Source organism: Grampus griseus (assembly GCF_964374135.1).
Source record: "Grampus griseus genome assembly, chromosome: 14".
Lineage (NCBI taxonomy): Eukaryota > Metazoa > Chordata > Mammalia > Artiodactyla > Delphinidae > Grampus > Grampus griseus.
The window spans coordinates 64,855,204-64,871,113 of NC_139008.1; the positions used below are offsets into that span (position 1 = coordinate 64,855,204).

Below are 15,910 nucleotides of genomic sequence, written 5' to 3' on the forward strand. Positions count from 1 at the left end.
CTTCCCCTTTTCTTTGATTTATTTGATATTGTTTGATTTATCTGGAAAGTAAATTAATGACTTTGTTTTGTTAAGATAGAAGCGCACTTTGAAAATAGTAAGTGGTATTGTGAAACGCCAGGAGGTTCTTAATTTTAAGAATCACACATTTCCAGGTCTAAATATGTGTGCTGTAAGCAATGCTACCCAAATATGTGATACTGAAGTCACTTGGTGGTGGCCCCTGAAGGGAAGCACAGGGCCTGGCTTGGAACACAAATCCAGGCCCTTTGAGGTCTTGCATGAGACCTCAGAGAGCAACTCCCAGACCAATCAAAGAATGAGCTGGCTACTCCTCTTCCTCCTTGACTGCCCAACCCAACTGCCCAGGTCTGACTTGACTAGCCAAGAAGGGCAAGAAAACTTTTGGGAGCCCAGAGGCATATGAAAACCAAGGTTATCCAGAATGTCAATAGTTCTGATATAACCCGTTAGAAGCAGAACTTGGCATGTCCAAAATTTCCTGGGATGGTGGGATATTTTCAGAGTTCACCCTAAAGTTCAGAGAGAAGGAAGCAAGCCATCACATCTCCCAGAAGAAAGGATTATTTAGGGGAAGTAGGCAGCAGGATGAGTTTCCTAAATCAGCCCTCTATTGGATCCTTGGGGAATGCTCCCTGGACACTTACATAAACAGTCTTCGGTCCTGGTCTAGAGACCCCTTTTCAGAGACATCTTCAAACTTTCGCCGGATTACATGGATATTCCTGGGAAAGATGGGCAAGGCTCAGAGTGGATGCTCTGTTCTGAGTGGCTCTCCCCAGTCCTGGGGCTACACCTGGAGGTCTCCCCTCCTTTACTTACCTGGCCAGTAGCTCATTCTCTATGGCACGCTGGTCAAATATATTCCTTTCCTTCTCTTGGGCAATCAGTAGCACCCGAGCGCTGGGGAAAGAGCACAGGTGGCCCAAGGTGGCTACAAATCTTGTCTTCCCTTCATCCCACCCCCTCAGAAGTGAGAATGAGAACACGGCTTCCCTGAAAGAGTAGATATTCTCTCTACTCAGGACTGCCTCAGGCATAGACACCTGAGGCTACAACACATTATTTCCTGAATATAGAAAACTTGAAAAAATGGACATGTCTCTGCCCCTTCTCCAGTAGGTAGATGAAATATTGTAATGATGTCAATCTTCTGTGCAAATTAAAATTTAGATTTAAAACCATCTCAAAAACCCAAGAGGACTTTTTCTTAGAATTTAACATAATGATTCCAAGTTCTTCTGGAAGAATAAAGAAGTGAGAGTACTGAAGAATATTTTGTAAAAGAACAATGCTGGGAGTTAGGGGATAATGACCCTATTGCTAGATTGTGAATCATATAATAAAAGAGTGTGTGATTCTTTCAAAAAGAAAAAAAAAAAAGAATAGCTCAATGGAATCCTCAATGGAATCCAACAGAAACACTATAGAGAAAACTATGAATAAGGCATTATCTCCTGGGGCCTCCCAACATTTCTGTGAGGTACACAGGGCCACGTTTGGTCCCACCGTATTAATGGGATCACTGGGGCTTACCTGGCCTCTTCCTTTCTGCTTATCCACATGTTTCTTAAAGGAGCAAGAGCTCGAGGACTCAGGGAAATGCTAATGTCAAAGAATTGTCTGTTTGGCTACCGACCAAGCTGTTTTCAGTTGTCAAGAACAGGTCCAGGTGTCTCCCATCAGACTCTCTTAGTGTCACTGCTCAGCAGTACCAAACTCCATTTTTGCTGTAGCTGTATTGCTCTGTGCCCAAGGCTTCTTGCTGAGCTCTTGGGTGGGCAGACTTGGCTTAGGATTTTAAGTGTGGATTCCTGACCTCCCATACTTGGCCTCTTGTCTATCTTTGCTTCTCCCTCCCTCAGCTGAACCTCTTGGACTACACTCTGCCTGACTCCTTTCCACTTAGCTAAAACACAGGTCCTAGTATGCCCCTTCTCCTGGCCTGCCTGAAATCTCACAAGCCATCTTGCCCTGAGAGAGTCCCGAGGGCCAATGACCTTGCTCTTTACTTTGTAGCCTGATCTGCTCTGCTCATGAGTGGGAGGTGGCACTTGGCCCAGGCTGGCCCACCTCCAAGGAAAGGTGGAGGAGAGGCTGTAGGTTAAAGTGGAACTGCATGCTCTGGTTAATGAAGCCTCCTGCCAAATAATCGGACTCAGACTCGGAAAACATATTCTACCTCCTCCTGCCTTTAATTCTGAGCAGTCTCTTGACAGCAGGTCTAGGAAAGTTATCAGCTAAGGAAGGTGAAGTAGCAGTAGCATGCTGACTGGGAATGAGGACTCCAGAGTCCCAGTGCTGGCTTTGCCAGTGATCTATGGTATACCCTTGGGTAAGTCAGTTCCTTTCCTTGGGCCCTGATTTCCTCATGTATAAGATAAGGGTGTTAAATAAATCATAGTTCCCAACCTTTTATATCAAGAATCCCATTTTCTTATCCCTACTCATTCTAACCACAGACACTATACTTTGAAAGAGTTTGAAAAAATGTCTAAATTGAAATCATAATTCATTTTCCTGGCTTAATTTTTAAAAATTCTTTTAAAATGTATGAGATAATTGATGAAAATTCATCTGCTCTACAAATGCTCGCACCTCAGTTTTTCAGTCTATACTATGGGACCATTCCTTTCAGAAGAACAGTGTAGTAGAGAGAACACAGGCTTTAGGGGCAGATAAACGTGAATTCTAAACTTACTAGCTGTGTGACTTTGGGCAAGTTATTCAACCTCTCTGAGCCCTCCATTTGCTCTTCTGTAAAACAAAACTCTTTAAATGGTAGTAATTATTACTATCATTATCGTTATTATTGAAAGTATCATATAATGACCCTCACTGAATTTTTTAAAGCATTTTTCAAATCTATGATTTCATTTAATTCTTACTACCACCCTTTTAGGTATTATTATTACCCCCGTTTTACAAGTTCGGAAACTGATGTTCAGGGAAAAGAACAGACTTTAGCAAAGGTCATATTTGGGTCAGCAGAAGTGCCTATTTGACTCTCAAAATGAGGGAATCCACTCCTGGCTCAGGGACCCCATAGCTCCTACCTACCAGTGCCTAATTCTGAGCACACAAGTCTTTTCTCTCCATGTTATTCACAGCCTGGCTAGAGAAACCCTCTGCAGCATTCGTCTATCAGCAGGTTCCCTAGGTGACCCATCTCCTGGCTTCACTCTTAAAATACAACCTAGCCAAGAGTTCTACTTGAAAAAATATTTGTCTGATGACTTCCAAATGCTCAGAGTCTGACGTTTCTTGAGTCTTAGTGAGGCTTAATAAGCCCAGAGAGGCTCTCTTGGAGGCAATAAAGTGATTAAGAATGCAGGTTCTAGAGGGAGATGGACTCTGGGCTCTACCACCAACTCACCACTTGACCTTGAACAATGCACTTCACTTCTCTGAATCTCAGTTTCCTCATCTTTAAAATGGGGGAGATGAATAATATCTACCTCAGAGTGTTTGAATTTAGGATTCAATGAGATCCCGTATGTGAAGAGCTTAGCACAAAGTGTGGCACTAGTAGATGCTCATTAAGGGTAAACTATTAATGCTATATTAACATAGCAATAACTGTTAGTACAGTGGCCGCTCACTTATCCAGAAGTCATATCTGGAACTTCTAGCATCTTTACACATCTGGAACATGGTTGAGAAATAGGAAGGAAGCAAAAAAATGCCTCTGAACAGATACGATAAAATCCCTAAATCAAAGTTTATGCATTTACTCATCAAAAAGGCCCTCACACTCATTAGACACAAATATAACAGATCATTTGCTTTCCCAAACTACAAATCAAAAAGGAGGTATAAGGATGGCAATGGAGATTCTAAATTCAAGCAAAGTGACAGCAGTAAGAAGAGCTGTTAGTAGGAAAACAGACAGAAAAACTATGAAAAAAAGAATAAGAGCATAAAGCCTAATAACTGGGGCCATTAGTGCAGGCAAACAACCTCACATGCCTCTCTCACTCCAGGTAGCACCCCTGCATTACATCAAGATGCAATCACTGACTGTCATAACCATCACCTGTAGCCAATGAGAAAAGATTAAATTATTATCAGCATCTCTTATTTAAGAAGGAAGCCCAAAACTCCATTAAAATAATTTTGGTACTTCAAAGTGTAAGCTTCTATTTCAAGAAAAATTCCCTCATGATTTCCTAATGATGTCAGGCAAAGAAGTTGCTGCATCCATGAATGCTGAATCTAAAGCAGGATTCTGCTGACACTTTCTCTTCCCCTTACTTGGCTGAGCCGTAGAGTTCCCAGGCTTTGGCAATCCCCATGGCCAATCCCTTGCTGGGATTATTGGAGAGGATCTTGGCAGCTTCTTTGGTCTTACCCAGGACATTGAGAACATGTCTGTTGAAAGAGAGATGCCTACTTAGTAACTGGATGGACCTGGAAGACCCTTCTGCCTGTGACTCATAGACAATTATAGGAACATCACTTTGAGAGTCAGCTGAGCACTAAAAAGCATCCTACCATCATGCTCTTGTAGGATCCCCCTCAGGCTGGAATGTGTTGGGCTGCCCTAAGCCTGGCCCCTGGTGTACATGCCCAGAGGAGCCCTGAGACCCTGTGTTTCCACTCCACACAAGCCTCCCAATGAACTGAAACCCCTTTACCTGAGCCCCAGGTACTGTCTGGAATCCAGCTACAGACCATCTGGAATCACAGCAACCTGGAGCATCACTACTGACTAGAAGTGGTTGTTGCTAGGGTCCAGCGCTCAGAAGGGAAGCCCCTGTTCCCTCTCTGCCTTGGATTCTGACCTCCTTTCAGGCTTCTTTCTTACCTCAGGACCCTCACAGATACTGTTCCTTCTGCCTGGAATACTAACTTGTACAATGAAGGGGCAGGACCAGATGAACCCTGAGGTTCCTTCTTTTTCTGACACACCAAGACTTAATTACAAGTGGAAACTGCTACGAGGTGGAAACACATGACCCAAGGCCCAGGAAGGCACAGTCAGCATTGGAGATCCCTGCCCCCACCTATGATTGTAGGCTCATCAGGCTGACACCTCACTAGTGTGCCCAGGATTGCCCAAGGGACCCACCGATGCACAGCAGGGGTCCGGGAGGCTAGGCCCCCAAAGCTGGCAGAGATGGTGTTGATTTCAATCTGTTTCAGGGCTGCAGAGCCATCTGCGTTGCGCTGGAACATGTAGTCTGAGCGATTCAGGCCCAGGAACACCGTCTGTGGGGAAAACTGAAGGCTGAGGACATTTGCCCAGGGGCTGACTCTGAGGGCCTAGCCACGGAGCAGACAGGTACCATGAACTCTATGCAAAGGTGCCAGCTAACACTCCCAAACCCAGTGGAATCATTCTTTGGGACATTCCAGGATTGGACACTAATGTATAAACCCAGTGGGGACCAATGAGAGGCAGATTCCCATGAGCTCAGGGACTAGGCCAAATTCTTCTGGTTAAAAAAAAAAAAAAGAGAACGAGATGGGAGGGGCAGGTCCCAGACTGGGGTGAAGTGGGGAATGGTTACCTGGGCAATGCCCTCTTTCAGGACTTGCTTGTGGATGTCAAAGAGATGAGCAGTAAAGTTGTCCCTTTTGATGGTGCTGAAAGAGGAAAGAGAGTATTTTCTAGGCTACATCAAACATTAAAGGTCAAGGATTTCCATTGTCTCCTGAATCCTCTCTGGGTCTACTGGCTCAAAATTGAACATCCACACCAACCCTGTAGAGAACAGTGGTTTAGAACCCAGCTTTAGAGCCAGATGGCTTGGGTTCAAATCCCAGCTCTACCACTCACTATTGGGCAACCTCAATCATATCTCCTCTATGCTTCAGTTTGCTCATCTGTAAAATGAAGAGGAATATAATTATATTTATAACAGAGAGTTGTAGTGAAGAGTAAATGAGATAGTACATGTACAGAATTGAACATAGTGTGTGCTCCCAAGAAGAATTCAAAACTGGCATACGATATGACCATTGTGTAGTTGGTAAGCTTTCTAGTTGACCTAACATTAACTCTCCGTAGCTTCCCCTATGTTCTGGGACCTCCCAGGACAAGTCTTTTCCACCTCTTCCATGGCAGCACTCAGAGATTAGAAGACAGCAGTTATGCCCTGTGCCCCAAAAGGTTTTTCTGACTCAAGCTAAATATCCTAATTTTTTTCTTCAACCAGTCCTTATATGATGTGATTTCCTCAAGGAAGCCTTCCCTACCTGGGTCAGATCCCCCTGGTGTGCACTCATAGCACTGTGGACCTCTCCTCTATAGCACTGATTGCAGTTGTAATTTTCCATTTTATTTGTGTGATGACTAGTATTGTCTCTCCTATTTGACTATAAACCACATGAGGATGGGGACCATGTCTCTGCTAGCTCATCATCATGGCCCAGTGTGCTACTGTGACATGTGGCATGAGGTAGGACCCAGCCAGTATGGTTTTCTGGAGCCTTAGGAAGAAACACCCATAGGTAACTAACTTGTTGCCTCTCAAGATTCAGGGTGGTCTCTGCATGCCTGCTCAAGCCTAACTCTCAGGCTCACCTTGTTACAGGGACCCCACTGAGCCCATGTAGCTCAGGCCTGCCCTGAAGCTCCTCTCTCCCCAGTCAGCTCTCATGGGGTTCCGCAGCCCTTGGTGAAGAGGAGAGTCCCTAAGCTGGGACTCTCCTAGGCTGCTATTCTAGCTCATGTGACCCTGGGCCTTTTCACCCTTACAAGCTAGGGTTTGTGTGTATTTCAGAGGAGAGGGTAATAGGGAAGACAGGGGTTGCAGAGATGGGCTGCAGGGAAGGTCTTACACATAACTGCAGCTTTAGGATAAAGGTCGTAAATCAGGCTGCTCATCTTTCCCACAATCTAGAATCACAGGTACAAAAGCTGGGCCCATCCCGAGAAAGATCTGAAGAAAAGGTGGTGGAAAGGTTTGTATATTCAGGACTCAGTGGGTTTTTAGCTCCAAGTCAAGGTTTCCAAACTTCTTACCATTATGAACCCTTCTCGTTTTCACCCTCACACCAATGTGCACATTTTTAAAAGATTTTGTGGAGACTTCACTGGTGGGCCAGCGGTTGAGATTCCGAGCTCCCAATGCAGGGGGCCCGGGTTTGATCTCTGGTTGGGGAACTGGATCCCGCATGCCGCAACGAAGACCCAGTGCAGCCAAATAAATAATTTTTTTTTTAAAAAAAGATTTTGAAAAATTAATGAGACATGCAATCATACACACACACACACACACACACACACACACACATATATATTTAATTCTAACTTAATTCTAAAATAAAGAAATTTCCCTTGCCCCAGGGCCTCAAGGGGAAAAAAGATCAAGGGAGAAGAGACAGAGAGGGGGGATAGAGTGAGTCATTTCAGGGGTTCTGTATCCTCGTGAACTGGGTGTGGCCCAGTCTGCACCCCGTCCCACCCAGACATAAGAGGCCTGAAGTGACAAGAAAGGGTCACTGCTTAAGAGAAGTAGGAAATCTGACTTTAAACCCATAACCCCTCCTGCCCTCTGTTTTCTCTCAAACTAGGTTGACTCTCCCTAATTACAAATGGAAATTTCAGTCTTCAAAGCAGGGGGGTCAAGGGTCAGAGAATCACAGAATGTCAGTGTTGGAAGGGACCTTAGATTTAGGCCAACCTCCCATTTTACAGATGAAGAAATTGAGGCCCAGAGAAAGAAAGGAACTTGCTTGAGGCCATATAAATAAGTGGTAGAGCCAGGGTTAGAAGCCAGGTCTCCTAACTTCTGTTTGTTTCTCCTGGGGAGTACCTGTCCCCCACCCCACAAAGTCACCTGCCTGAGTAATAGCTCATGACTCCCCAGTCTTCCAATGTCTTGGTTCTAGCACCTCACAGCCCCCGAAGCCCCACTGCCCTGTACCTGGAGAGAGTTTGCTCCAGAAAGGCAGCGTTCTGGCTGACAGCATCCACCAGCAGGTTGAAGTCCATTTGTACAGCATAGGCCTGCTCCAGCAAGGCACTCGGGACCAGTGAGGGGAAGAGTGTGAATGGGGCGTAGCTCACCACCTGATTGAGGAAAGAGTGCGCACGGGTAGAACACCTGTGAATGGGTTGTCTTCCTGCAAACATAACCCCATGGAAAGGGTGCCCTACATTTATTGAGGACACACAAACTACAGAATAGTGGTTACCTCTGGGAAGGGAGGGAGGAGAACAGGACGAGGAATGGGTATAAAGAGAACTTGCAGACTTTGTTTTTGGCCATTTTGATTCTGATCATTTTTTTTCTTTTTAATGTAAAGAGATAAAATATTACAAAGTCTAGAAGACAAATAAACCAAAAAATTATTGAGCACTGACTGTGTGCTCAGCACTGTTTTAAATACTTTACGTGGATTCATCATTTAACCCTATGAGAAAGATACTATTATTATCTGTACCTAATAAATAAATAAGGGAACTAAGTCTCAGAGAGGTTAAGTAACGTCTCCAAAATTATATAAAGCTAATAGGTGACACTGGGATTTGAACCATGAATGTTACTAAACAACAACCACCATACACACACACGCACACGCACATACACACACATACTCTTAGCCAGTTCATATCCAAGCCCAGTCCCCTTGCCATCTGGTTGGGGGAGAGGGAGAGTCCTGCAGGTAGGGCTGCAGCAGAAGTGGACTCTGGTCTCCAGAGAAGGAGCCAGGAGTGGTTTCCCCCCAGTATTGGAGATGGTGACCCAGGTTGCCAGGCCTGGAGTTCAGCTGCATTCTGAGTTCTCTGGACTTTGGCAGAGCCAGGAAACCCAAATACCATCTAGAATACTATTTTTAGAAGGGGATAATGCGTTCTGAGATTTCCAACAACAAATGAACTAGAACTTGGGTAACAGAAGGTAAGATGACTTTGTGACTTATATTATGACTTTGTGCTTATATTATGAAGCATTCCTGAGTCTAACCTCTGAGTTAATAGGCTTGTCATTATAATAGTATGAGTTAAGGGTGTTAGAACTTGGCATTTATATATTTATTTTTAAAAAAATTATTAATTTGAATGGATAATACAAACACATGATATAAAATCAAAAAAGACACAAGGATGCATAGTGAAAAGTACATCTCACTCCCACCCTAGCCCCAATGACCCAGTTCTCCTCCCCAGAGGCAGTGTCTCACATATCCTTCTAGACTAATGTATACGTATACATACATATTTTCTCTTTTTACACACACACAAGCATATAATACATACATTGTTCTGTCCTTAGCTTTATAAATATTTCAGAGACATTTCCGAATACATTCAAATAGAGCACTCTCATTCTTTTTATTTTATTTTTTTAACATCTTTATTGGAGTATATTGCTTTACAATGGTGTGTTAGTTTCTGCTTTATAACAACGTGAATCAGCTATACATATACATATATCCCCATATCTCCTCCTTCTTGCATCTCCCTCCCACCCTCCCTGTCCCACCCCTCTACGTGGACACAAAGCACCAAGCTGATCTCCCTGTGATATGCGGCTGCTTCCCACTAGCTATTTATTTTACATTTGGTAGTGTAAATATGTCCATGCCACTCTCTCACTTCGTCTCAGCTTACCCTTCCCACTCCCTGTGTCCTCAAATCCATTCTCTACGTCTGTGTCTTTATTCCTGTCCTGCCCCTAGGTTCTTCAGAATCTTCTTTTTTTTTTTTTTTAGATTCCATATACATGTGTTAGCATACGGTATTTGTTTTTCTCTTTTTGACTTACTTCACTCTGTATGACAGACTCTAGGTCCATCCACCTCACTACAAATAACTCAATTTCGTTTCTTTTTATGCCTGAGTAATATTCCATTGTATATATGTGCCACATCTTCTTTATCCATTCATCTGTCGATGGACACTTAGGTTGTTTTTTGAATTATGGTTTTCTCAGGGTATATGCCCAGTAGTGGGATTTCTGGGTCATATGGTAGCTCTATTTTTAGTTTTTTAAGGAACCTCCATACTGTTCTCCATAGTGGCTGTATCAGTTTACATTCCCACCAACAGTGCAAGCGGGTTCCCTTTTCTCCACACCCTGTCCAGCATTTATTGTTTGTAGATTTTTTGATGATGGCCATTCTGACAGGTGCAAGGTGATACCTCATTGTAGTTTGGATTTGCATTTCTCTAATGGTTAGTGATGTTGAGCATCCTTTCATGTGTTTGTTAGCAATCTGTATATCTTCTTTGGAGAAATGTCTATTTAGGTCTTCTGCCCATTTTTGGATTGGGTTGTTTGTTTTTTTGATATTGAGCTGTATGAGTTGCTTGTAAATCTTGGAGATTTATCCTTTGTCAGTTGCTTCATTTGCAAATATTTTCTCCCATTCTGAGGTTTGTCTTTTCATCTTATTTATGTTCTCCTTTGCAGTGCAAAAGCTTTTAATTTTCATTAGGTCCCATTTGTTTATTTTTGTTTTTATTTCCATTTCTCTAGGAGATGGGTCAAAAAGGATCTTGCTGTGATTTATGTCATAGAGTGTTCTGCCTATGTTTTCCTCTGAGAGTTTTATACTGTCTGGCCTTATATTTAGGTCTTCAATCCATTATGAGTTTATTTTTATGTGTGGTGTTAGGAAGTGTTCTAATTTCATTCTTTTACATGTAGCTGTCCAGTTTTCCCAGCACAACTTATTGAAGAGGCTGTCTTTTCTCCACTGTATATTCATTTTGTATATTTTATCAAAAATACGGTGACCATATGTGTGTGGGTTTATCTCTGGGCTTTCTATCCTCTTCCATTGATCTATATTTCTGTTTTTGTGCCAGTACCATATTGTCTTGATTACTGTAGCTTTGTAGTAGTCTGAAGTCCGGGAGCCTGATTGCTCCAGCTCCATTTTTCTTTCTCAAAATTGCTTTGGTTATTCAGGGTCTTTTGTGTTTCCATACAAATTGTGAAATTTTTTGTTCTAGTTCTGTGAAAAATGCCATTGGTAGTTTGACAGGGATTGCACTGAATCAGTAGATTGCTTTAGGTAGTATAGTCATTTCCACAATGTTGACTCTTCCAATCCAAGAACATGGTATATCTCTCCATCTGTTTGTATCATCTTTAATTTCTTTCATCAGTGTCTTATAGTTTTCTGCATAGAGGTCTTTTGTCTCCTTAGGTAGGTTTATTCCTAGGTATTTTATTCTTTTTGTTGCAATGGTAAATGGGAGTGTTTCCTTAATTTCTCTTTCAGATTTTTCATCATTAGTGTATAGGAATGCAAGAGATTTCTGTGCATTAATTTTGTATCCTGCTACTTTATCAAATTCATTGATTAGCTCTAGCAGTTTTCTGGTAGAGTCTTTAGGATTCTCTATGCATAGTAGCATGTCATCTGCAAACAGTGACATCTTTACATCTTCTTTTCTGATTTGGATTTCTTTTATTTCTTTTTCTTCTCTGATTGCTGTGGCTAGGACTTCCAAAACCATGTTGAATAATAGTGTTGAGAGTGGGCATCCTTCTGTTGTTCCTGAGCTTAGAGGAAATGTTTTCATTTTTCCACCATTGAGAATGATGTTTGCTGTGGGTTTGTCGTATATGGCCTTCATTATATTGAGGTAGGTTCCCTCTATGCCCACTTTCTGGAGAGTTTTTTTTACAATAAATGGTGTTGAATTTTGCCAAAAGCTTTTTCTGTATCTGTTGAGATGATCATATGGTTTTTATTCTTCAATTCGTTAATATGGTGTATCACATTGACTGATTTGCATATATTGAAGAATCCTTGCATCCCTGGGATAAATCTCACTTGATCATGGTGTATGATCCTTTTAATGTATTTTTGGATTCTGTTTGCTAGTATTTTGTTGAGGATTTTTGCATCTATATTCATCAGAAATATTGGTCTGTAATTTTCTTTTTTTGTAGTATCTTTGTCTGGTTTTGGTATCAGGGTGATGGTGACATCGTAGAATGAGTTTGGGAGTGTTCCTCCCTCTGCTATATTTTGGAAGAGTTTGAGAAGGATAGGTGTTAGATCTTCTCTAAATATTTGATAGAATTCGCCTGTGAAGCCATCTGGTCCTGGGCTTTTGGTTTTTGGAAGATTTTTAATCACTGTCTCAATTTCAGTGCTTGCAATTGGTCTGTTTATATTTTTCTATTTCTTCCTGGTTCAGTCTCAGAAGGTTGTGTTTTTCTAAGAATTTGTCCATTTCTTCCAGGTTGTCCATTTTATTGGCATATAGTTGCTTGTAGTAATCTCTCATGATCCTTTGTATTTCTGCAGTGTCAGTTGTTACTTCTCCTTTTTCATGTCTAATTCTATTGATTTGAGTCTTCTCCCTTTTTTTCTTGATGAGTCTGGCTAATGGCTTATCAATTTTGTTTATCTTCTCAAAGAACCAGCTTTTAGTTTTATTGACCTTTGCTATTGTTTTCTTTGTTTCTATTTCATTTATTTCTGCTCTGATCTTTATGATTTCTTTCCTTCTGCTAACTTTGGGGGCTTTTTGTTCTTCTTTCTCTAATTGCTTTAGGTGTAAGGTTAGGTTGTTTACTTGAGATGTTCCTTATTCCTTGAGGTAGGATTGTATTGCTATAAACTTCCCTCTTAGAACTGCTTTTGCTTCATTCCATAGGTTTTGGGTCGTCATGCTTTCATTGTCATTCGTTTCTAGGTATTTTTTGATTTCTTCTTTGATTTCTTCAGTGATCTCTTGGTTATTTAGTAGTGTGTTGTTTAGCCTCCATGTTTTTGTATTTTTTACAGATTTTTTTCCTGTAATTGATATCTAGTCTCATAGTGCTGTGGTCGGAAAAGATACTTGATATGATTTCAATTTTCTTAAATTTACCAAGGCTTGATTTGTGACCCAAGATATGATCTATCCTGGAGGATTTCCCATGAGCACTTGAGAAGAAAGTGTATTCTGTTGTTTTTGGATAGAATGTCCTATAAATATCAATTAAGTCCATCTTGTTTAATGTATTACTTAAAGCTTGTTTCCTTATTTATTTTCCTTTTGGATGATCTGTCCATTGGTGAAAGTGGGGTGTTAAAGTCCCCTACTATGACTGTGGTACTGTTGATTTCCCCTTTTATGGCTGTTAGCATTTGCCTTATGTATTGAGGTGCTCCTATGTTGGGTGCATAAATATTTATAATTGTTATGTCTTCTTCTTGGATTGACCCCTTGATCATTATGTAGTGTCCTTCTTTGTCTCTTGTAATCATCTTTATTTTAAAGTCTATTTTGTCTGATATGAGAATCACTACTGCAGCTTTCTTTTGATTTCCATTTGCATGGAATATCTTTTTCTATCCCCTCACTTTCAGTCTGTATGTGTCCCTAGGTCTGAAGTGGGTCTCTTGTAGACAGTATATATATGGGTCTTGTTTTTAAATCCATTCAGCCAGTCTATGTCTTTTGGTTGGAGCATTTAATCCATTTACATTTAAGGTAATTATTGATATGTATGTTCCTATTACCATTTTCTTAATTGTTTTGGGTTTGTTATTGTAGGTCTTTTCTTTCTCTTGTGTTTCCTAGAGAAGTTCCTTTAGCATTTGTTGTAAAGCTGGTTTGGTGGTGCTGAATTTTCTTAGCTTTTGCTTGTCTGTAAAGTTTTAATTTCTTCACTGAATCTGAATGAGATCCTTGCTGGGTAGAGTAATCTTAGTTGTAGGTTTTTCTCTTTCATCACTTTAAATATGTCCTGCCACTCCCTCTGGCTTGCAGAGTTTCTGCTGAAAGATCAGCTGTTAACCTTATGGAGATTCCCTTGTATGTTATTTGTTGTTTTTCCCTTGCTGCTTTTAATATTTTTTCTTTGTATTTAATTTTTGATAGTTTCATTAATATGTTTCTTGGCATGTTTCTCCTTGGATTTATCCTGTATGGGACTCTCTGGGCTTCCCAGACTTGATTGACTATTTCCTTTCCCATATTAGGGAAGTTTTCAACTATAATCTGTTCAAATATTTTCTCAGTCCCTTTCTTTTTCTCTTCTTCTTCTGTGACCCCTATAATTCGAATGTTAGTGTGTTTAATGTTGTCCCAGAGGTCTCTGAGACTGTCCTCAATTCTTTTCATTCTTTTTTCTTTATTCTGCTCTGTCGTAGTTATTTCCACTATTTTTTTAAAAAATAAATTTATTTATTTATTTATTTTTGGCTGCGTTGGGGCTTCATTGCTTCGCGCAGGCTCTCTCCAGTTGTAGCAAGCAGGGGCTACTCTCTTTTGTGGCGCACGGGCTCAGTAGTAGTGGTACATGGGCCCAGCTGCTCCGCAGCATGTGGGATCCTCCCAGACCAGGGCTTGAACCCGTGTCCCCCGCATTGGCAGGTGGATTCCCAACCACTGCACCACCAGGGAAGTCCCTTTCCACTATTTTATCTTCCAGGTCACTTATCCATTCTTCTGCCTCAGTTATTCTGGTATTGACTCCTTCTAGAGAATTTTTAATTTCATTTATTGTGTTGTTCATCATTGTTTGTTTGCTCTTTAGTTCTTCTAGGTCCTTGTTAAACGTTTCTTGTATTTTCTCCATTCTATTTCCAAGATTTTGTATCATCTTTACTATCATTACTCTGGATTCTTTTTCAGGTAGACTGCCTATTTCCTCTTCATTTGTTTGGTCTGGTGGGATTTTACATTGCTTCTTCATCTTCTGTGTGTTTCTCTGTCTTCTCATTTTGCTTAATTTACGGTGTTTGGGGTCTCCTTTTCGCAGGCTGCAGGTTCATACTTCCCGTTGTTTTTGGTGTCTGCTCCCAGTGGCTAAGGTTGGTTCAATGGGTTGTGTAGGCTTCCTGGTGGAGGGGACTGGTGCCTGTGTTCTGGTGGATGAGGCTTGATCTTGTCTTTCTGATGGTCAGGACCACGTCCGGTGGTGTGTTTTGGGGTGTCTGTGACCTTACTATAATTTTAGGCAGCCTCTCTGCTAATGGGTGGGGTTGTGTTCCTGTCTTGCTAGTTGTTTGGCATAGGGTGTCCAGCACTGTAGTTTGCTGGTCATTGAGTGGAGCTGGGTCTTAGCATTGAGATGGAGAACTCTGGGAGAGCTTTCGCCGTTTGATATTACGTGGAGCCAGGAGGTCTCTGGTGGACCAATGTCCTGAACTCGGCTCTCCCACCTCAGAGGCACAGGCCTGACACCTGGTCGGAGCACCAAGACCCTGTCAGCCACATGGCTCAGAAGAAAAGGGAGAAAAAAGAAAGAGAAAATAAAATAAAATAAAATAAAATAAAGTTATTAAAATAAATACATTAAAAATTAAAAAAATTTCAAAAAAAGAAAAAAAAGGAAGAAAGAAGAGAACAACTAAATCAAAAAGCAAATCCACCAACGATAACAAGCACTAAAAACTATACTAAGAAAAAAAAATGAAAAACAAAAACGGACAGACAGAACCCTAGGACAAATGGTAAAAGCAAAGCTATACAGACAAAATCACACAAAGAAGCATACACACTCACAAAAAGAGAAAAAGGAAAAAAATATATATATCTTTTGGGAAGTCTGAGGTCTTCTGCCAGTGTTCAGTAGGTGTTTTGTGGGAATTGTTCCACATGTAGATGTATTTCTGATGTATTTGTGGGGAGGGAGGTGATCTGCACGTCTTACTCCTCTGCCATATTGAAGGTCTCTCTCATTCTTTTTAATGGTGGTATAGTATTCCATTCTTTGTATATACCATAATTTATTGAATCTAGCTTTCTATTATGAACATCAAGGTGGTTTCCTTTGTTTCCTCCATTACAACTTGATGTTTCCATGAACATCCTAGAATATACATTCTAGGTATTTTGTGTGTGAGAAGGTTCATAAATTTCTAAAAGTAGAAATGTCAGGTAATTAATGTAAGTCCAATTAAAATTTTCAAAATAATTCCTAAATTGCCATCCTCAGCATCAATTTAAGACAAAATTAAGGAAGGGTGTTTGTGAGAG

At 41.2% G+C, this 15,910-nt stretch overlaps 1 protein-coding gene across 1 annotated transcript in view; it reads right to left on the reverse strand.

The window, feature by feature from the left end:
* GSS (glutathione synthetase) overlaps positions 1-15,910 on the reverse strand; it is a 33,021-nt gene that overhangs the window by 7,452 nt on the left and 9,659 nt on the right. Inside the window, exons 3-8 of the mRNA XM_082671569.1 lie at positions 7,896-8,041; positions 5,535-5,610; positions 5,093-5,232; positions 4,276-4,392; positions 844-924; positions 669-746 (exon numbers count right to left, since the gene is read on the reverse strand). Coding sequence (XP_082527695.1) covers positions 669-746; positions 844-924; positions 4,276-4,392; positions 5,093-5,232; positions 5,535-5,610; positions 7,896-8,041 — 638 coding nt within the window. The remainder of the gene's footprint in view (positions 1-668; positions 747-843; positions 925-4,275; positions 4,393-5,092; positions 5,233-5,534; positions 5,611-7,895; positions 8,042-15,910) is intronic.